Raw genomic sequence first — 21748 nt, forward strand, 5'->3', positions numbered from 1 at the left:
AAAAAAAAAAAAAAAAAAAAAAAAAAAAAAAAAAAAGAAAGAAAGGGGCAAAGTGTGTATCTTTTAGTTACCCAAGATAAAGTACAGGAAGAAAGCGATAACCTAAAGAAGAAACTACAGTAGTCACCTCTGTCCCCAGTTTCCTCTTCTGCAGTTTCAGTTACCAGCAGTCAACAGCAGTCCAAAAATATTAAACGGAAAATTCCAGGAATAAACAATTCATAAGTTTTAAATTGTGTGCCGTTCTGAGTAGCATGATGAAATCTCATCCTGTCTGGGACATGAAGCATCCCTTTTTCCAGCAGATCCATGCTGTCTATGATGACCACTCATTAGTCACTTAGCAGCCCTCTCCATTATCAGATGAACTGTCTGTCGGGTAATGCAGTGCTTGTGTTCAAGTCACCCTTATTTTACTTAACAATGGCCCCAAAGGGCAGAAGTAGTGATGCTGGCAATTTGGATATGCCAAAGAGAAGCTGTAAAGTGCTTTCTTTAAGTGAGAAGATGAAAATTCTCAATTTAATAAGGAAGGAAAAAATTCATATGCCAAGGTTGCTAAGGTCTATGGTAAGGATGCATCCTCTATCCAAAAATGGTGAAGAAGGAAAAAGAGATTTGTGCTAGTTTTGCTGTCACATCTCAAACTGTGAAAGTATGGCTACAGTGCGTGATAGGTGTTTAGTTAAGATGGAAAAGGCATTAAATTGGTGGGTAGAAGACATAAACAGAAATGTGCCTTGATTAATGGCAATCGGGCTTGGGCATCCACTGGGGTCTTGGAACATATCCCTCATGAATAAGGGGGATTACTGTATTCCATTTTTAAGCAAGATTTAGAGAAAATAGAGACGGCCCAGAATAGTCTTTCCAGACAGCAAGACATTCTGAAGATAAATTTAAAATATTAAAACCTGGGGAAAAGGTCAAATTCAGGCACTGGCAGTAAAATGTGACCTTAGGGTCAAGATCAAACCAAGGGCATGGCTGTAAAACACTTTGTTAAGACCTCAGACCCTCTGACAAAGCAAAAGAGCTTCTAAGAATCTTAAGGGTGATGTCCTGTATCCCTTTGGTTTACAGCCCAAAGTAGCATTCAAAGATAAATGTAGGCATTTTTTCCCCCTAATTTAATATGTTAAAAAGTTAGAAAGCATTTAAAGGAATTATATCAGCTTGATTTAAGAAGGGCAGAGATAGTTCAAAATGAAAAGAGACACATCTGGGAGTCAAACTTTCTATAGGCATGGAGCAGGCTGAGATGTTTTCACAAAAAATATTTTATGGGCCGGGCACGGTGGTTCATGCCTGTAATCCCAGCACTTTGGGAGACCAAGGTGGGTGGATCACCTGAGGTCAGGAGTTCAAGACCAGCCTAACCAATATGGTGAAACCCCATCACTACTAACAACACAAAAAGTAGCCAGGCATGGTGGCATGCACCTGTAGTCTCAGCTACTGGGGAGGCTGAGACAGGAGAATTGCCTGAATCCAGGAGGTGTAGGTTGCAGTGGGCTGAGATCTCACCATTGTACTCTAGCCTACATGACAGTCTCTCTATGTATGTATGTGTACATGTGTATATGTATGTGGACAAGGAAGGATGATTCAGAGGACAAATCCAAGAGCTGAGGAAAACCATTCTCAAAGAGAAAAAGTGAGCCCTAATCAAGAAATAATTCTTGTCCCCACATCAGGAAGACTTAGGATATATGCCTGGCTAGATTTTAGATTAATATGAACTGTGACTGCTGCGTGACCCTCATTTTCCCTGCTTTTGCACGGAAGCGCCTATTGAAATTATCTTTTCCTGAATCCCCGTTGCATGTCAGTTGTGTTGGAAGATAGATAACTTGTCTTTTAGTTCACAAGTCTCTGCATCCCCAGAAGTACCTGAGAAGCCTTGTTTGTCCCTAAACGTACTTCAGAGGATAAGATCTTAAGCTTTGAACCTGAACCCTTAATGGCAAGAGGCTTTGAGGGAGGAGTTGAGTGTATTTTGCACATGAGAGGGATGTGTATTGTTGTAGCCAGAGCATGAACTATGATGAAATTATTTTAGGCCAGTAAATTTGGGGAGTGGCTTGTTGCAAAGCAAATGATCACAAAACACTGTCACCGCTTCTCACCTTCTCTGCTTTATTTTTCTTTGTCATTTATTGCCATAAGACACACTGTATATTTTAATTATTTCCTCATTGCCTAGGTCTCCCCAGTAGAGTGTGAACTCTAAGACAGTAGGAGGTTTTGTTCACTGTCCTGTCCCATGTACCTCTAACAATGCTTGGAACAGGGCAAATACTCAATAGATATTTGTCATTCATCCAAATACATGTTTGAATTGTGCCAGGGACTGTGCTAAGAGCTGGAGATGGAATGATGAACAAGACAGAGCCCCTGTCTTCAAGGTAATAATAGTAATAATAATAACAATAACAGCTACCATTTAGTAAGTGTTTACTACGTGATGGACATTGTTCTAAATTATATATAAGCACTCTATTGTCTTCATTTCACAAATAAAGAAATGGGCCTTACAGAGGATAAGTATTATCACCAAAAGATATGAACGAAGGCAGCCTGCCATGAAAGTCCAAACTCTCCAGTGCTAAACTGCTTCCCAGAGATACCACTATTTCAGATTAGTTGTCCAACATGATATTTTTGCAGGGGACCATTTTCAGCCATGCAGGATATAATTTTCTTTCTTCACATTCTCTGTCATCAGAGGAGTGAACATACAGCATGAAATAATAACTGCAGGTTTTAGAGTTTCTCATCTCGCCTTCCCTTACCAATTTTAAAGTTACTGTCCTCCCTCCCTTTCTCTCTACCTCTTTCCTTCCATCCTTCCTTTCCTCCTTCTTTCCCTTCTGCCTTTCTTCCTCTTTTCTTCCCCCCCTTTCTAATTTCCTCTCTGTTTTAAAATGCCATTGTTTTGCTATTTTTTATTCTTTATAGTTCTATCTTCTCCCCCAACTTGAACCACTTGAAGACAATGAACCATATCTTGATCATCTTTATAACTATCCTAAAGGTCTAATGCAATTGTTGGCACATAGCAGGCTTTCCACATATATTTGGCCAAAAAAAGAAAGACAGAGAAAGAGAGAATAAAAGAAAATTAGTATCTGAAATCATGGTTTACAGTCAAATTAAATTTATTCACATCAATATGTTTAAAAAGAGAGATATCAAATGAAATACCTAAATGAATAAATTTTATCAAAGCAATCTCTATTCTTCAAAGATATATTTCTCATTAGGTTTTGTTGCTAACTAAGAATGGGCATTTAAAAAATACTTGGTATTTACCAACCTTACTTAATTTCTTAATTCTAACAATCTGTGGATTTCTTGGAGTATTCTGTGTGCAGCCATATTGTCTACAGATAATACCGTTTTTGTTTTTTCATTTCTAGCCTTTAAACTTTTTATTTCCTTTCATTTTCTTATTGCCTTGAGAGAACTTCCAGGAAAGTGTCAAATAGAGGCAGTAATGAGGTACTTTTTTTTCTCAACCTGACTTTAAAAGGAATTCTTGTAATTTTTCATCATTGGTTTTGCTGGAGGCTTTCAAAAGGTTACTTCCTTTTATCAGTTTAAGAAAATTCCCTCCTATGCAGGGAGGAACTTACCATTTTTTAGCTCCAACTTATCATCTTTCAGTTCCAATTAATCCTTCAATACCTGCTTTGTGATCATGCGGACGGATCTGGTAAGCATTTCCCCTTTGCCAGTTAGCAAGATGGTAAGGATGGTAAGCCTTGTCATCGTGGGGGTGGAAGGATGCTGCATGGCAAGGGTGCTTCTCATCCTGACTTGATGTACTCCTCTGGCCAGGCCACTGTGGGTACCACTTCCTCAACGCCTGACTCCTACAGCACAGGCTTTCATAGCTTTCCCTGTGCCTGACTCCTGCAACACAGGTGACTTCTGTAGCATGTCTCCTCAGTGTGCAGAGGTCAGTCGAACCCAGCAGTCAGTCCTCTCAGCTGACTTTACAGTGAAGTGCTGTCAGTTAGACTCCTGTGGTGACCAGTTTCCCCTGGCACTCTGTAAAGGCAGCTTTGTGGTGAGTTCTAAGGCACAGCGCCTCCCCGTGGACGGTTTCCCCCAACACTCAGAAGGTGGGTTTCCAGCGAGTTCTGCCAGCATGGAACCTTGGTGACTTCTCTGCCATGTCTGTGCCTTCTCCAACAAGGTCTTGATCTCAGCCATGGTATGTGTAGGTATGAGAGCCAGGAGCTCTTTTTTAGGTGTTCTATCTGAGTCCAAGGAATAGTGGCTATACCTTATAACTGCTATCCTGCACTCTTTAGAGTTCTTCTTTAGAGTTCTCTTTACTTTTCACTAGCCAAGCTCTCATTACTCTAATCCCCTGAAATAGTAATTCTTTGTATCAAATTTTCCTTGTTCAAATTACTGTGTGGTTTCTGTCACCTGATTACATTTCTATTCCTAGTTTGCATTTTTAACCTAAGTCGGTTGAAAATTTTATTAACTTTAAAAAATCTATTTAGGTGAATGCATACTTTTTCTTCTTTATTCTGTGCATGTGGTGCACTAAATGAATAGATTTAAAAATATTTAACTATCAGCCAGGCACGGTGACTCATGCCTATAATCCCAGGACTTTGGGAAGCTGAGGCAGGAAGATCGCTTGAGCCCAGGAATTCAAGACCAACCTGGGCAACATAGAGAGACTTCATCTCTACAGAAAATAAAAAAGTTAGCTGGGCATGGTGGCACATGCCTGTAGTCCCAGCTGCTTGGGAGGCTAAAGTGGGAGGACTGCTTGGGCTTGGAAGGTTGAGGCTGCAGTGACCCATGATTGCACCACTGCACTCTAGCCTGGGTAACAGAGTGAGATCGTGTCCCCCACCCACCCCCCAAAAAAAACAACAAAATAAAACCCACTATCCTTATATATCTGGAATAAACCTTCCTTGATTGTAATGCATTATTAATTTAATATAATGTTGGTCAATTTGGTAATATTTTAAGATTTTTTGCACCTTATTAATTATATAAGTGATATTGCCATATAATTTCCTTTTATTTTAATCTTACATGGCTAATGTATTTACCACATTCTTGTTTTGTTTTTTTTTTTACTTTATAAGGAAAAAGAGATTTAATGGACTCACAGTTCCACATGGCTGGGTAACCCTCACAATCACGGCAGAAGGAGAAGGAGGAGTAATGGCATGTTTTACATGGCGGGAGGCAAGAGAGCATGTGCAGGGGAACTACCTTTTATAAAACCATCAAATCTCATGAAAACTCATTCACTATCATGAGAACAGCATGGGAAAATCCTGCCCCCATAATTCAATCACCTTCCACCGGGTTCCTCCTGTGACACATTGGGATTATGGGAACTACAATTCAAGATGACATTTGACTAGGGACACAGCCAAACCCTATCAACCTAGGTGTAGAATTACTGTCATGTAATAACACGACGTTTCACTTTTTGAAGAACTGCCAAATTGTTTTCCAAAGTGGCTGCACCATTTTACATTCCACTAGCAGCGTATGAGGGTTCTAATTTCCCTACATCCTCACTGATACTTATTGTCTTTTTGATTATAGTGAGTGTAAGGTGATATCTCATTGTGGTTTTGATTTACATTTTTCGAGTGACTAGTGTTGTCATATTTATTCTTTTTTTTATTATTATACTTTAAGTTCTAGGGTACATGTACACAGCATACAGGTTTGTTACATATGTATACTTGTGCCATGTTGGTGTGCTGTACCCATCAACTCGTCCTTTACATCAGGTATAACTCCCAATGCCATCTCTCCCCCCTCCCCCCCTCCCCATAATAGGCCCCAGTACCACATTCTTTAGTCATCATCTTTTTTTAACTCTCCACTTCTTCGTTCTAAGTTCAATTTTCTCCTTAGAAAAATGCATCCTTTAGTGTGTATGTGAGTGTGTGTGTGAATGAGAGAGAGCTGTCTTGAGAATAATTCATTTTTAGTCAATCAGGTCTGAAAATGTCTATTTCATCCTCACTTTTGAATGACAATTTTCCTAGGTATAAAATCCTAGGTCGAAACCTATGTCCTCTCAATTTTTTGGAAATTCTCTTGCTTTCTGGACTCTTATCATTGATAAGATACTTTTTGTTAGTCTAAATATACTTCCTATATTAATCTCTCTTTTCTGTCTCTCATTGACTTTCTTATTGTTTGATTTTCTATAGTTTACCACACTAGGTATGGTTTAGATGTGAATTTATTTTTAAAGTTTTTTTTGAGACAGGGTCTTGTTCTGTCACTCAGGCTGGAGTGCAGTGGTGCAATCATGGCTCAGTGCAGCCTCAATCTCCTGGGCTCAAGAGATCCTCCCACCGTAGCCACTGGAGTAGCTGAGACTACAGCTACATGTCACCACACCTGACTGATTTTGTTTATTTTTTTGATGAGATGAGATCGCCCTATGTTGCCCAGGCTGGTCTTGAACTCCTGGGCTCATGCGATCCCTCCTGCCTTGGCCTCCTGAAGTCCTGGGATTACAGGTATGAGTCACCATGCCCGGCCTAAAACTTTTTTGCCCAAGGCTAGATATACTTCTTCAGTGTAAAGACATAATTTTCTCCAATTCTGAGTCTAGTTAGTCCTGCTAGAAGTCTTCCTATGCTTCTGTGTTTTCTACAATCTCTTTGAGTTTTTTAAACTTCTCTTTTATATTTTCATCTACTTAGCTCTCTGTGCTTCATTTTCAAAATTTTCTTTAAATACAGTTTCCAGTTCCATAATTTTTCCCCCACTGTTACTGGTATTGCAGGAGTACATTTCTGGTAGGTCAGTTATGGGGTTGGAATATCTGAGAAACTGGCTGTAGAAAATGTACCTTGATTTTAAGGTTGTTAGTGGTCATTTGTCCCAGGTGGGCAGCCAAGCACATGGTTAGAATCTTTAGATCATCCCTTGCTAGTCAAGCAAGGTTCATAGAACAGCAGCATCTCAGGCCGTACCAGAGATCTACTAAATCGGAATCTGCATTTTAATAAGATCTTTAGGGGATTCAGAGCACACAGAAGTTTGGGGAGCACTACTCTGGAGCACTACCATTTGTGTCTTTTTGTTGCTGGCCTGAATCGAGGAGATTAAGTGAAACACTGAGAGTGAGCATTTAGAAATTTTTATTATCATTTAGCAAAATAATTGTATAACTCTTGAAACTGATAATAATAAATACATTAAGCTTGCATTTTGTATCTTTGTTTTCACTTCATTTTTCTAAGGATTTATTTTATCTCATTCACCCCATTGAAGCAGTCTGGTTGGCAGTTGGACACCCTTATTAGCAGATGAAATGCCAAAAGCTTATCTCACCAACTGGGAGGGTGTTCTGTGCTCTTCAGTCACAGTTTTGTGGTTGAATTCTTGTATCTTGTCTATATAAAAATGAACTTGTATGCTCTGCCTGTTTTGTGGGGAATTCCCCATCAATTCATCAATTACCATTACTTTCTCATTTTTTCTTTTTTCTTTTTTTTTGAGACAGAGTCTCACTGTTACCCAGGCTGGAGTGCAATGACATGATCTGGGTTAACTGCAACCTCTGCCTCCCGGGTTCAAGCAATTCTCCTGCCTCAGTCTCCCAAGTAGCTAGGATTACAGGCACCTGCCACCACACCAGGCTAATTTTTTGTGTTTTTAATAAAGACGGGGTTTCGCCATGTTAGCCAGGCCGGTCTCGAACTCCTGACTTCAGGTAATCCACTCTCCTTGACCTCCCAAAATGCTGGGATTGCAGGCGTGAGCCACCACCCAGCCTGTTGCTTATAAATTTTAAGGTAAGGTCATCTTTAGCCAAGAATATTTTCCTGTGAGATTCCCAAGGTCCTGGGATGTGGATACTTCTCTAGAGCATAGTTTTGCATTTGATCTCCTGGGGTCCAGAAATTTCAGTCTCGAACAATTTTTTTTCTTAATTATTTGATGGCAGGTTTCCTGCTTTGTGGGCAGAGTAAATTCAGACTCCACACTGAAATTTGGCACAGAGTTGAGATTTTTATTTTAGAGGGGAGTTTTTTTTCCCCTCCATTCCAGAGCTTGGGCAGACAGCAAGTGTCCTTGTAACTTCTCTGCGCAGGCTGGTGGGATTGTTCAGTCTCCTTTTATAGCCTGTGCAAACCTTTAAGATTCCAGCTTGATGCAAATATTTTACTTCTCACATGGGCACAAAGCAACTGTCTCTCATCTCTGCCCAGGGATTAAAATGACAGCCCCTTCCCTTGAGGTCTTTGCTCAAGTGTAAGTTCCTTTGGCTATGTGTCGTAAGCAGTAGTCTACTGCTGTGATTTTAAATACTTTTTATGTTTCAGGTACCTACACATCTTTAATTCACCATATCTATGTATTTGTAATGGGAGAAGACTGCACTTGCTCAGTCCTCCATGTTGATGGAATTGGAAATCTGAGTCTTTATCTGTAACTGTGGTTTGAAAGGTTTTGTCTCCTAATTTCAGGCAAGAGTGAGGTGAGCAGGCCTTATGAGTCTTCTCTTTTTTTTTGAGACGAAGTCTCGATCTTGTCCCCCAGGCTGGAGTGCAATGGCGCGATCTCACTCACTGCAACCTCCACCTCCCGGGTTCAAGGGATTCTCCTGCCTCAGCCTCCTAAGTAGCTGGGATTACAGGTGCCTGCCACCACGCCCAGCTAATTTTTGTATTTTTTAGTAGAGACGGGGTTTCACCATGTTGGCCAGGCTGGTCTCGAACTCCTGACCTCAGGTAATCCGCCCGCTTCGGCCTCCCAAAGTGCTGGGATTACAGGCCTGAGCTACTGTGCCCAGCCTTGTGAATCTTCTCTTGCTTCTGACATCCCACTACATTGAGTGTTTGACTGGATGGAACCCTGTGGTGGATACCAGGAAGTGCTGGATCAGAAGGATAATAGCAAGACTGCTGTCCTCTTGTATTACCTTTGTTTTTCTTCCTTACCCCTTACAATATTATATAATCTCTTTCACTTCTCCACCCCACGATTCCTAAGTGCTTAGCCTGAGAGCCTCCTTTCAGCAAATCTTCTTCTGTTACCCCTAAACCATCCCTGCTCGCAGTCCCAGTCCTTCTCTCTCTCTGAGACAGCCAGTGTAGGTGGAGTCTCCAGATGTTTTGGGGCAGACATTTACACAAGAAGACTTAACTCTGAGGCTATATTTGTCTTTCTGTGGCACTTCTAATAGTGTCTTTGAGGAAAAGACAATCCCAACTATTAGGGAAAGAGATCCAGGACCTTTATGTTAGACACAGGATAATGCGAGTAGAGGAGCATCATCATAGCAGACCCCCCTCCCCTCCGGCCCTCCTCCATACCACATCTTAAGTTAGAATGTCAGCCTCCTTTTTCATTTCATGATCGTGATCATACCAAGGCTTTCTCGTCATCAGGAGAAAACTGCTATACCACCTGATTAGAACTTTGAGAGAAATAATTTTAAAAACCCTCCCAAAACCAATTTCAAAAAAGGAAACCTGGTCAGGCATGGCAGTTTACACCTGTTATACCCACATTTTGGGAGGCTGAGGTGGGTGGATCACCTGAGGTCAGGAGTTTGAGACCAGCCTGGGCAACATGGCAAAACCCAGTCTTTACAAAAAATACAAAAATTAGCTAGGTGTGGTGGAGCATGCCTATAGTCTCAGCTACTTAGGAGGCTGAGGTGGGAACATCACCTGAGCCCCGGAAGTCGAGGCTGCAGTGGGTTGTGATCAGGCCACTGCACTCCAGCTTGGGCAACAGAGCAAGACTGTCTCAAAACAAAACAAAACAAAATGGGAACCTGAAAGATCAGTTTGGACATGTAAAAGCAAAGCTATTAACGTCCCTGTTTACCATTTGACCTCAGTTTCCATGTCACACTATAGCAATGCTGTATGGCAGAAAATAAGCTACATTTCTCTGTTCCAAGCTCTTCTTGATGAGAACCAGTACTAGAACCCTGCCTGCACCCTCCAGCCTTCGCCACTCTGTTCCCCTCAGAGAATGACCTGCTCATACATCATTACCATCTGACACCATCAGAAGGAACAACAGTTGTTAGGTTTCTTTCATGTCTCAGACATTATAAATTACATCAGGAACATTTGAAAGAAGAAATTTTTCCTAAGTTCAACTCTGTCCCTGAGTTACTTGAGATAAGTAAATAACAAGACATGCACAATTTATGCACAGTTGCAAGAATTTGAGCGTAAATGAACTTGGGCTTTTGAAAAGGTAACCTCCACTAGCCCATTTCTCCCATGTCCTTTTGTCTCTGTCCCTCTCTGCATTCAGCAATTGTCCTATTTAGCATAGTTAGTACAGTTCCTTTTCAAAGGAAATAAAGTAAAGAGATTTTAACCTCTTAAAGACCAGAGTTATTAAAATAATAGCAATAGCTAAAACCAACCAGAAAATGAACCAGTCCCATTTCTGGTAGGGGTAACTTGCCTTCTCTTTTCATCCTTTACTTTTTCAGTCTTGGAAAGAGGAATAACAGGCTACACGTTTCTAAATCTAATGGCTACCAGCAGTTTAAATAATTCAAGAATTCTATGGAAGTGGACCTTGCAGTAATGCATAGCAGACCCCCCTCCCCTCCGGCCCTCCTCCACACCACATCTTAAGTTAGAATGTCAGCCTCCTTTTTCATTTCATTCAAAGTGACAGAAAAAAAAAAAAAAAAAAGATACTTTAAGACCTAATCAGGTACTGTACCGGTGTTCTGAATGATGAAAAAAACCCTCAAATTACTTCAGTGGGTTTGTCAGTTCTATTGTTAGCTTAGTCAAGTGGCCCTACAGAAAGGAGACAGGAGAGCGAAGAGAAAATAGTAGAATTCTAATCTGCTTTTTAAAGACTCTTGGTCAGAAGTATAGCAATTCAGATACCCCTGTTTGAAAGCAGCAGGACAGATTTGTTAGAAGACAAAAGCTCCAATTAGTATTTTCCACACCCTTTCACAATTTTCTCTACTGCTTTTGGCTCTGAAACCCTTTATGCCAGGGCCTTTGTGCTGGCAAAGAGGCGGGTGGAAGGGCACAGGGGCGGGGGAGGGGAGCCCCGGGCTCGGAAAGATGGCACGCAGGGCCCGGTGCTCCGGGTGTCCCACAGAGGTCAAGTAGCTCGGGAGGGAAGTGGAGCTGCAGACACCGAGGACGCGGGGGCGGCCAGCAGGAGGGAGCCTACCTGAGTTCATGGAGATTCGGGCTTGGCGAATAACCACCTGCGGGGCAATTGGGGTGGTTGGCTGCAACTTGTGGAGACCTTTGGCGACCTGCAGAAGTTTTCCAGAGACGTCGAGCCCATACAGGAACCGGTCCACCAAGAACACAATAGCTGCCGCAGCCGCACAGTCCTGAGCGAGGATGGAGGCCCTCAGGGACGCCTGGAGGAACAGCGTGGAAGATCTTGAGCCAGGCGGAAACGCCGGCAGGCTGAGGGCCAGGCTTAGAGTGGGAGGTATTTTCATTAATACAACAAAACCCACAGCTAGGAAGAGAAAAATACTTTATTAGGCAGCTGAACCAAAAGAAAGAAAACAGAAAAATCCAGTTCAATTGTGCAATAAAATAGTATTTTCTTCATTCAATTTCCCCATTACATTTATAAAATTATAGAAGCGATAAATGCATACTTCCTGTTGTTAAAAACTCAAACAATACTAAAGTGCATAGGGTAAAAAGGTAGGGCCAGGCATGGTGGCTCATGCCTGTAATCTCAGCACCTTGGGAGGCCGAGGCAGGGGGATCTCTTGAGGCTGGGAGTTCGAGACCAGCCTGGCCAACATGGTGAAACCCTGTCTCTACTAAAAATACAAAAATTAGCTAGGCGTGGTAATGGGCGCCTGTAGTCCCAGCTACTCGGGAGGCTGACGCGGGAGAATCACTTGAACCCAGGAGGCAGAGGTTGCAGTGAGCGGAGATCCAGCCACTGCACTCCAGCCTGGGTGACAGAGTGAGACTCCGTCTCAACAACAACAACAAAAACTATGTAGGGTAAAAAGTAAAAGCGCCCCATAGTTTCCCCACCCCTTATTTTATTTCTTCTCCTATTGCTCCAACTCTCCTTGACAATGGTTTGGGAGAGAAGATCCTTCCAGAACCTCTATCCTTTTATTTATATTTAGATATTAATTGATCATTGTCTTGCTTTGCCTTCTCCTGCCTTTCCTATCTCTTTTTCTCTCTTTCATACATAAATGACGTCACACTAAACATATTGTTCTGCTGTTTTCTTCTTTCAATCACCATCATCTAGGAGAACTTCCACATTAGTTCATGACACTCTGCTTCATTTATTGCCTACATTTTAATTAGGAAGAAATATAGAATTTTAGATAACAGTCCATATTTGATTTATATCATCATGTTTCGTTAATGAATAAAATAAGAAAAAGAAGAAACCCAGCATGAAATGAAAGTGTAACATAAAGAGTGAGAAGTAGAAATAAATAATCAAGTTTTTATGAAAAAACATCATCGTTTGCTCTGCTAGGGTGTTGTACTAAAGACCTTTGATTTAGTGGTTACATAGCTAGTAGCGTAAATGAGTTTATCACCCAAATGCTATTATCTTCATATGCTAAACTAAATCATGCTGACTGCTTTCTGGGCATGTTTGTTCACACATGAAGCCTAGAAAGCCTTGTAAGCATTGTCCATTTTCCTACTACAATGTTACTATACAAAGCACTGCTTTCATCACCACATATTCCTAAGTATTAACACTTACTGGGCAAAACCAGGTGCCAGGCACAGTGCTAGGTGATTTATATGCACTAATTCAGTATCCTCCTAGCAATCCTAAGAGGCAGTTTCTATTATTATTCTCATCTGTAAGATGGGAAACCTGAGATGCAGAGAGGTGAAGTGATATGCTGAGGTCACATGACCTGTGACTAAGCGCTGAGGTTTGAACACAGGAGGTCCAAATTCAGATCCTACATGCTCCCTTGTTGCCCTGACTCCATGTTAGGAAGCTGGATGGAGCTGCTGGGAGTCTGGAAAGGCCCACGTGGTGGGTTAACAGGGCAGAGTACCAGAAGAAGAGAGCTGCACAAAGCAAGTTCAGAGATCTGCAGAGGGTCCTCTTTGAGTCAATTATCTGATATTTACTACTATGTTAATAAATGCCATATACATAATTGGTTACAGAATATTTGTATTCACAGGCTTTCATCAGTCAGGTAATGCCTGCCAAATACCAGCACAATAATCTTTCCGTTTTAAAACTGATGCTTACTTAACCTGTTAAGATATTTAAACTATCAATGTGTTTATTAAGCATATAATTTTTTACTAGACTTATCTTTTTGGTCTGAGTCAATCATTGCTCTCACTGGGATAGAGTTGCCAACTGTTGGGGAGAATATCTCTTCTCTCCTCTTGATATTTCCTTCCACGTGACGGGAGCTCTATGACCCTAGCATCCCCGGCCTCTTTCTATCACTTTCCTCACTCTGCTCCATGGGGGGTGGAGTGACTAATCTGACTGGTAAATTTTGGAAGAAGAAAGTGGGCGTGTATGACTTCTCCCTTTTTTCTCCTGGGAACAAGCTGTCCAAAGGAAACAGCAATTTGTTGTCACTTTTCTATATCATAAGTCTTGTCTAGTAAGCTGCCCTACATGGAGTATTCTGCTTGGCCCTGTTCCTGTGACTAAATGGGGAAGTCTTTATAATTTTGGGGTTCCACTAGCAGATTCCCTATGTCCAATACAAAGCTACATCTTCTAACTTGCCCTTTATCAGAATTAAGGGTACTATTTCATCTCTTGTTTGCCTCTTTTCTTTTATTTCTCCATTTGCTCAGAATCCAGGAGAGGAAGAGAGGTACTATTGATTGGATCTTCCCAAAGACCCTGACATGAATAACTGCCTTTCTAAGGCACACCATAACCCTTTCTAAGGAAACTGCTGTGCCTACAGCCTCTGTCTTTGAGGTAGCCACGTATTTTGCTACTTGGCCTTGACACCCTTTTTTCTCCACCCCACAACCAGATCAAGGCCACCTGATCAAGTGTAGCTACCTGATAACCTGACCCCTCATGACTCTGTGGCCAGGCTTTAAAAAACCAATGTATCAATCTGAACTAAAAAATATAGAAAGAATTTGCCTGTTATTGAAGTATAGAAAGAAAGTAGAGTATGGCCAAGCCATGTTTATGGGCAACACAAGGGAGGATCCAAGAATGGCTCTGAATGCCAGTCCACGTTTTCATGAGTGCCATTCTAGGAATTACATGTCCCGTTTAGTATGCCACATGTATTTTCAAAATATTGCACACCCCCTTTTATGTATTTACTTGATTGAGTTTCTGTTCCTTCCAACCAGAAAAGCCTAACAAAATTGCAATGCCCAAAACTTCTACTGAGTTTGTCAAATAAACCATCAATCTGAAAAATACAAGTTTCATAAATGAGAAAAAGTCTGTTGGCTGGGCGCAGTGGCTGAAGCCTTTAATCCCAGCACTTTGGGAGGCTGAGATGGGTGGATCACTTGACGTCAGAAGTTCGAGACCAGCCTAGTCAACATGGTGAAACCCCATCTCTACTAAAAATACAAATATTAGCCGGGCATGGTGGCACGTGCCTGTAGTTCCAGCTACTCAGGAGGCTGAGGCAGGAGAATCACTTAAACCCAGGAGGCAGAGGTTGCAGCAAGCCAAGATTGTGCCACTGCACTCTAGCCTGGGCAACACAGCAAGACTCTGTCTCAAAAAGAAAAAAAAAAGTCTGTCATTGGCATTCATAAAATGTAAATCAAAAATGGAAAAGCAAATTGATGGTTGTATATGTGGCCAGCTGTGTCTACTAAGGCCAATCTCTCAGCAAGGGTCCTTCCTGTGCTAAAGACACGTAGATATAGTCCTTTGTTTTGTATCTTCAGCTACTATCTTCAGTACTTGCAGTTTCTGCCACTTCCAGCCTTCCTTCTACTTTTACTTAGAAGGAACAACACTATTCCTGCCAACCTGCTCATGGCTATGGACCTTGGGGGGTACTCAGATAGCCTGTGAATGCCCTCTTTTTGATGTTACACTTCCATGCATGCTTGATTTAGAGTTCTGCTCTCCATCTTTTTTCCTTTTCTTTTTTTTTTTTTCATCTCTATCACCCAAGCTGGAGTGCAGTGGTGCGATCTTGGCTCACTGCAACCTCTGTCTTTTGGATTCAAGTGATTCTCCAGCCTCAGCCTCTTGAGTAAGAGGGACTATAGGTGCTCACCACCACGCCCAGCTAATTTTTGTATTTTTTAGTAGAGATGGGGTTTCACTATGTTGGCCAGGCTAGTCTCGAACTCCTGACCTCGTGATCTGCCCGCCTCGGCCTCCCAAAGTGCTGGGATTACAGGCATAAGCTACTGCGCCCAGCCTTGTTCTCCATTCTTATTGGTGTCTCACTTTAGTTTTAGGGAAGCTGCAGTAACTACTCGGGTGGCAATGTTCAGAGGCAGGCTATTCTCCGGAGGTGATTCCCACTCTTTCCTCACTGAGAATAATGGTTTCCACTTGTGTAGGACCATCTAGTCTGTGAAAAATGTTCACACACACCTCTATGACATTGAAATTTTATAGTAACTCTAAAGTCTAAACAAGAAAAGGAAACTGAAGCTGCAAGATTAAGTGACTTTCCAAAGTTATAAAATCAAAAGAGTCAGCGCTAGGCAAAAATTCAAGTCTCTCTCTCTCTTTTATTTTATTTACTTATTTTTAATTAATTTTTAGAGACAGGATCTCACTCTGTCACCCAGGCTGGAGTGCAGTGGCTGATCATATAGCTCACTGCAGCCTCAACCTCCTGGGCCCAAGTGATCCTCCCACCTCAGTTTCTGAGTAGCTGGCATTACAGGCATGAGCCACTGTTCCTGGTTTCTCTCTTTCACAGTGGTAAAAAATGCATAACATAAAATTTACCATCTTGACATTTTTAAGTATACATTTCAGTAGTGTTAAGTGTGTTCACGTTGTTGCAAAACAAATCTTCAGACATTTTTCACTTTGCAAATCCAAAACGTTATACCCATTAAACAACAACTCCCCTTTTTCCACTCTCCCCAATTCCTGGCAACCACCATTCTACTGTAGGGGTTAAGAGGTGTGACACCTTTCCTCTCCCATCATAAGGGTCACAGCTGACACTCCTATAATACAAGACAGGTTAGCAAGAGAAAAGCATAACAAATTTATTTAATCAAAGTTTGATGTTAGATGGGAGCCTTTAGAAATGAAGACCCAAAGACCCAGAAAAAACTGACTGTTTTTAAGGCTTAAATTTGACAAAGAATAGACAGCCATGTAGAAATGTCATTGGACAGAAGGAGTATGACTAATCATAATAGACTAGGTGTGATGGGACTCAGCAAGACCTATCTGGTGAGATTTTTCTCAGCCTATCTGTCTAGTATCCTTCCTTCCAGGTACAGGTCTTATAATCTACTATCAGACAAGATAGGACAGAGAATTTTTTTATGGCCAGCCTCTACACAGAAAGGCAGGGAAAGGTTAGAGTAATATTTCTAGGTTTTATGACTTGCTTTGGTGGAGAGGAGTTCTAACTTCTATGACTTGCCTTAAGGAAGAGGAATTCTGTGGTTTCTATGACTTGGTTTAGTGGTGAAAGAAGAGTGAGAGAGAGGAGGGCAGGAGAAGGTCAGAGAGAACTTGCTTCTGAGGCTGCTTCTGGGGTCTTTCAATCTCCTTTACTTCGAAGTACTCAACATGCCAAAATGTCTTACTTTGGGGTATCCTTTTCTGAGCTCCAACATTGCTTTCTGCTTCTATGAAGTTGACCACTTTAGATACCTCATATTAGTGAACTCATACAGCATTAGTCTTTTTACTTCATTTAGCATGATATCTTCAAGGTCCATCCATATTGTGGCATGTGGCAGGCTTTCCTTTTAAGGTTTTCCCTTTTAAGTTTGAATAATAATCCATTGTATGTATATACCATGTTTTGTTTGCTCATTCATCCATCAATGAACATTTGGGTGACTTCACCTCTTTTTGTTGTGAATAGTGCTGCCATGGACATAGGTACGCAAATATCTCTTCAATACCCTGCTTTACTTCTTTTGGATATATACCTAGAAGTGGGATTGCTTGATCACATGAGAGTTTTATGTTTAATTTTTTGAGGAACATCCATGCTGTTTTCCACAGAGTTTGCACCATTTTACAAGCCCACCAAGAGTGCACAGGTTCCATTTTCTCCACATCTTTGCAATACTTGAGGAACACAAGTCTCTTGAGCATCAGTTCATCTTCTGCTTTTCCCCTGTGGCCTGAGCAGGGTTCTGTGGAGCAGTGCCTAATCTGAGCATAAGAAGTTGGGTCTTGGCCAAGCGTGGTGGCTCATGCCTATAATCCCAGCACATTAGGAGGCCAAGGTGGGTGGATCATGAGGCCAGGAGTTCAAGGCCAGTCTGGCCAACATAGTGAAACCCCATCTCTACTAAAAATACAAAAAAATTAGACAGGTGTGGTGGGGCGTGCCTGTAATCCCAGCTACTTGGGAGGCTAAGGCAGGAGAATTGCTTGAATCTGGGAGGTGGAGGTTGCAGTGAGCCGAGATTGCGCCATTGCACTCCAGCCTGGGTGACAGAGCAAGACTCCGTCTCAAAAAACAAACAAACAAAAAAGTTGGGTCTTTAAAGCTGGGGCTGAACTCACTGTTGAGTCCAAACAGTAGTTTTAGGGGCCCCACTTCCTTCATTATAATGAGAAAATTCTATGAAAAGGAAAACAAGGACAAATAAAAACAAATTCCAAATGAAAAGAGTATTCTTGTTACATATTTAAAAATGAGAGACAGGAAAGAAAACTTCCCGGGAGATGGCTTTTAATTTTTGTGCTTTGATATTCTCTAGCAAAAGTTGGATTATGAGAGCAAATGATGATTTGGTGATAGCTGGGGATCACTACAGTTGGGCACTCCTCACAGTGAGCTACAAGGATACTTAGTAAGTGCAGTGGCATCCTTTATGAAATGGTCTCCCTGAGTTATGAGACACAGCTTCTTGGAGTCTAGGGAGGCCAAGGTAGCCAGAGTTCACAGGGCAGAGTACCAGAAGAAAATAGCTGCACAAAGCAAGTTCAGAGGTCTGCAGAGGGTCCCCTTTGAGTCTTCAGCAGAATACTGATCAGCTTCTGCATGGAAAGAAACCACCCAAAGCTGGGGGAAAAAGCCACCTGAAATGAACATAGGAAACAATTCTTAGGCCTCAAGCGCTTGTTTTTCTTAGGAAACAATTCTTAGGCCTCAAGCAGCTTGTGTTTCTATCACCCAGTGTAGAAGAGTCTTGTCATTTACAGGACATGGGGTAGAGTATTCAGAAAGGTATTGCTTTGGTAGGGAGACTAAATTAGCCTTTGACTATGACTGTTCTTGGCCAACTCTGATACCTTAGAAGAAAGCTTCAAAAGGATCAAATTATTTCCTAACTTGACTGAGTCCCAGAACAAAGCTCAAGAATATTTATAGGCACACAAAATGTTCACAATCCAAGAAAGTAAAATTTATAATCTGGCATTCAGTTGAAAATTGCCAGGTATGAAAGAAGCCCAGATTGCACAGAAAAAGAAATCAATAGAAAGTGAACCCCAGATTACAGTTCAAGAAGGTAGAGTAAAAATTAGGTATATGCAGTAGAGACACGGAAGATATAAAAATTGAACCAAGTCAAACGTTTACAGATTAAAGCGATATAAAGTCTGAGATGAAACCACGGGTATCTCGGTTTGTTTCCTAGCTCTAGCACTTATTTGCCATGGCAAGTTACTTAACCACTCTATTCTCAATGACCTCATCTGTGAAATGTGGATAATATTCATGTGTGGTGCTGTTTCAGGATTAGAGGAAGTGTGGGTCAAATGCTCAGCACAGAGCTTGGTAGCTTAATAAATGACATGGAACACTATGAAAAAAATGGAAAGAAGTCAGCTACTCATTTCCACTCTCTTGTGTGATGAGACATAAACAGGCACAGACAGACTCCCAAAGTGAGTTTCAGTGGAAGTTTCAATAGAGCAAAACAGAAATAATGGGTCATGCATGTAACACCTATAAGGCTTATCTCAGAGAATGGCTAAATCTCTCATTTTTTTCAATCTCTTTCTTCTCTTCACCAACTCTGAGGATTGATGTTACTGGAAACTGAGAAAGGAAAAGGAAAATGAGCGGGCTCTGTGGCACTTGGTGAGGGAAAGCTGGGTCTTGAAAGGGGGCCTTCTCAGCACACACGTGCGAATTGCTTTTGGCTGTCGCCAATGGAGGAATCCTTCCCCAAGCACCTGTAAACTGATGCTGCAAACACCCCATTCTGCATCCCTCAAGAACACGCCATATATTTGAGCAGAGAACATTGCCTAATCTATTTTTCCCCCTTCTACTCTTAATAGATTGGAGCACAAAAGCCTGAGAGAGGGTGACCTGCCAGACAAAAGGGCCTTTGAGTTCCTTGGAAAAGTAGACTTGGAGGAGGATGGAAGGAATCCAAGTGGCCCTATTATTTCCACTTGCACTAATTAGACATTTTTCTGTCAGCTATTGAGCACTGCTGAGAGGCCAAACTCACTGAATTCATTTCTAAAGTGTTTACAGAAGTTTGCATCTGTTTGTGTCTCTTCAGGAGGAAAATAAGCACTTCAATAGCATTGTGGAAAATCTAAACGAAGCATCCTATTCTGGAGGACCTGGCATCCCCGAAGCTGCATAATTTAACTCTGTTCAGGGCCCAAACCTCTCGCATCTCTCTCCAAGACCTAACGATGCAAAATGCAGAGAAGTCAACTCAGGAGAATCTTTTCTTTTCATTTTCTTTTCTCTTTCCCTTTTGAAACGGCAGCATGCTGTGCACTACATACAGATTTAGGTGGGTATCATTCTTGCAGCCCCTCTGTCGTGTTTCTACCAGCACTCTGAGAAATTAATACCCACTTTCATTTGCTGCCAAGTAAGGGGATAGTAAATTCCTCAGCAGCAAAGCAGAATACATCATCATCCTGGGAATCTTCCCAAAATGTATGCCGGGGAGGGGGCGGGGGGCACTCTGACATCAGAAGGAGAAAAATGAAAGAGGGCCAAAGTGTGTGGTAGGGAAGGGACGCTAAAGAGTTTCCCTACATGGTAAAATGTGCCTGGGTTATGCACAATTAGATTAACATGAAAGAGAGCCCCTCTCCCTCCCCCACCCTCTAAAAAAGAAAGAAAAGAAAACAACACAAAACCCTAACCCACTGACTACATGGGCAATGCCTTTGAAATGCATATTGGTCTACATGGAATTTGATTCAGGATTCTTTTGTTTGAGTTTTAGGCCCACGACTGACCTGCCATCACAGAGGACTCAAAATATGATCTTTTAGGTAGCGTCACAGTAACAGAGTTTTAGTGTTGGGATGAACATAGTATGGCTCCAGATCAAAACAAACAGGGATTCTAATCCTTTATTTTCCTCGGAGGCTGACTTAGGGGAAGATTGTCCAAACAGCAACCAAATTGTATTTTTCCTGTTATGTGATCATGTTTAAATAAAAATATGTGGATGTGGATGAGACAATGTGCTGGATTTCTGAAGATAGAGGCTCACAAATGCATGTACACAGACACACGCATAGACACACACAGAGTTGTTTTTTCACATCTGTTTTCAGGATGGGAAATAACAGGGTTCTAATTGCATTTAAGGCTCAAAGGGAACTTCATGGCCAGGAAGCTGAGTCAGGTGGTAAAGAAATTAAACTCTACAATGAGATTTTGATACACAGATGATTGAAAAAATGCTAAAGAGCCTTTTCTAAGGGCTCTTGCTGAACAGCAGCAAGGAAAAGTGTGTGCTGTTTTCATGGTTCCTTGCATTAGCACCAGCCCCTCCCGATGCTGAGCATCAAGTTTAGGTCCCAGCTATGGGTTCAAAGCTGTGATGTGTTCACAGCAATGACAATGGCAGCTGTTCTCAAGGAAGGGCTGGGTGAGGGGGCTCAGAACTGAAGCCATCTGGCACTGCAATTGGCAGGAGCTGTGTGAGGGGAAATTATTGCTGCATAACAAATTGGGAGATTGGCAAAAGGTAGGGAAAGATGGAAGGGAGGTGGGGAATTAGCAAAATGAACACATGAAAAGTGATTGACGTCTGCATAGTTATCCATCAATAGTAAAAGCAGAGTGCAAGTGGTACAAATCAAACTGATGGACTCAAGTCAATGGATGACCAAACATGGCATGCTCCATATTTGTCCACCCACTAATGTGACAAGGAGGTGAGAAGAAAAAACTGACCTTTCTTAAGGTTCATGCCCAGGGCCTGTAAACATTTCACTGGCCTTTCTTTCACTTTTACCAATAGAAAATGCAGATTCAACCCTTTCTGAAAAATAGTTGTAAGCTTTTTCTCTATCTTAATATCTAAAGGTAATATTTTGGATCGTCTCGCCCTTTCTCAGATCTACTGTATATGGAGTTGGCCATCTGTTAAAGGGTAAAGAAAGCAGGATCAAAATAGGCAACCATCTCACCAGGATCCCTGTGAACCTGAGGGCTGGGAGCTAGGGACCTGCACGCCTTACCTCTCTTCTGGTGCCCAGGTTGCTATGGCTAGCATGAGTCCAGTTATCATTCTTTGTGATTTCAGCATCCACATTGATGATTCCTCCAGCACACGGGTGTCTCTTGCCCATGACCTTCTTCTCTCCAGCTATCTTCTGCTTCACCCCACCTTAGTCACCTACTCTCATGGTT

At 41.8% G+C, this 21748-nt stretch overlaps 1 protein-coding gene across 6 annotated transcripts in view; it reads right to left on the minus strand.

Moving 5' to 3' along the window:
• The window catches only part of ALPK1 (alpha kinase 1), a 145848-nt gene that overhangs the window by 21338 nt on the left and 102762 nt on the right, over positions 1-21748 (minus strand). For 5 of the 6 annotated variants that reach the window (XM_017881376.1, XM_017881377.1, XM_017881375.1 and 2 more), the window contains one exon: positions 11197-11395. In XM_017881376.1, coding sequence (XP_017736865.1) covers positions 11197-11395 — 199 coding nt within the window. Of the gene's footprint in view, positions 1-11196; positions 11500-21748 lie in introns of all 6 variants that reach the window. The other variant, XM_017881378.1, reaches the window with a different exon arrangement.

Source organism: Rhinopithecus bieti, unplaced genomic scaffold, assembly GCF_001698545.2.
Source record: "Rhinopithecus bieti isolate Rb0 unplaced genomic scaffold, ASM169854v2 scaffold_12077, whole genome shotgun sequence".
Lineage (NCBI taxonomy): Eukaryota > Metazoa > Chordata > Mammalia > Primates > Cercopithecidae > Rhinopithecus > Rhinopithecus bieti.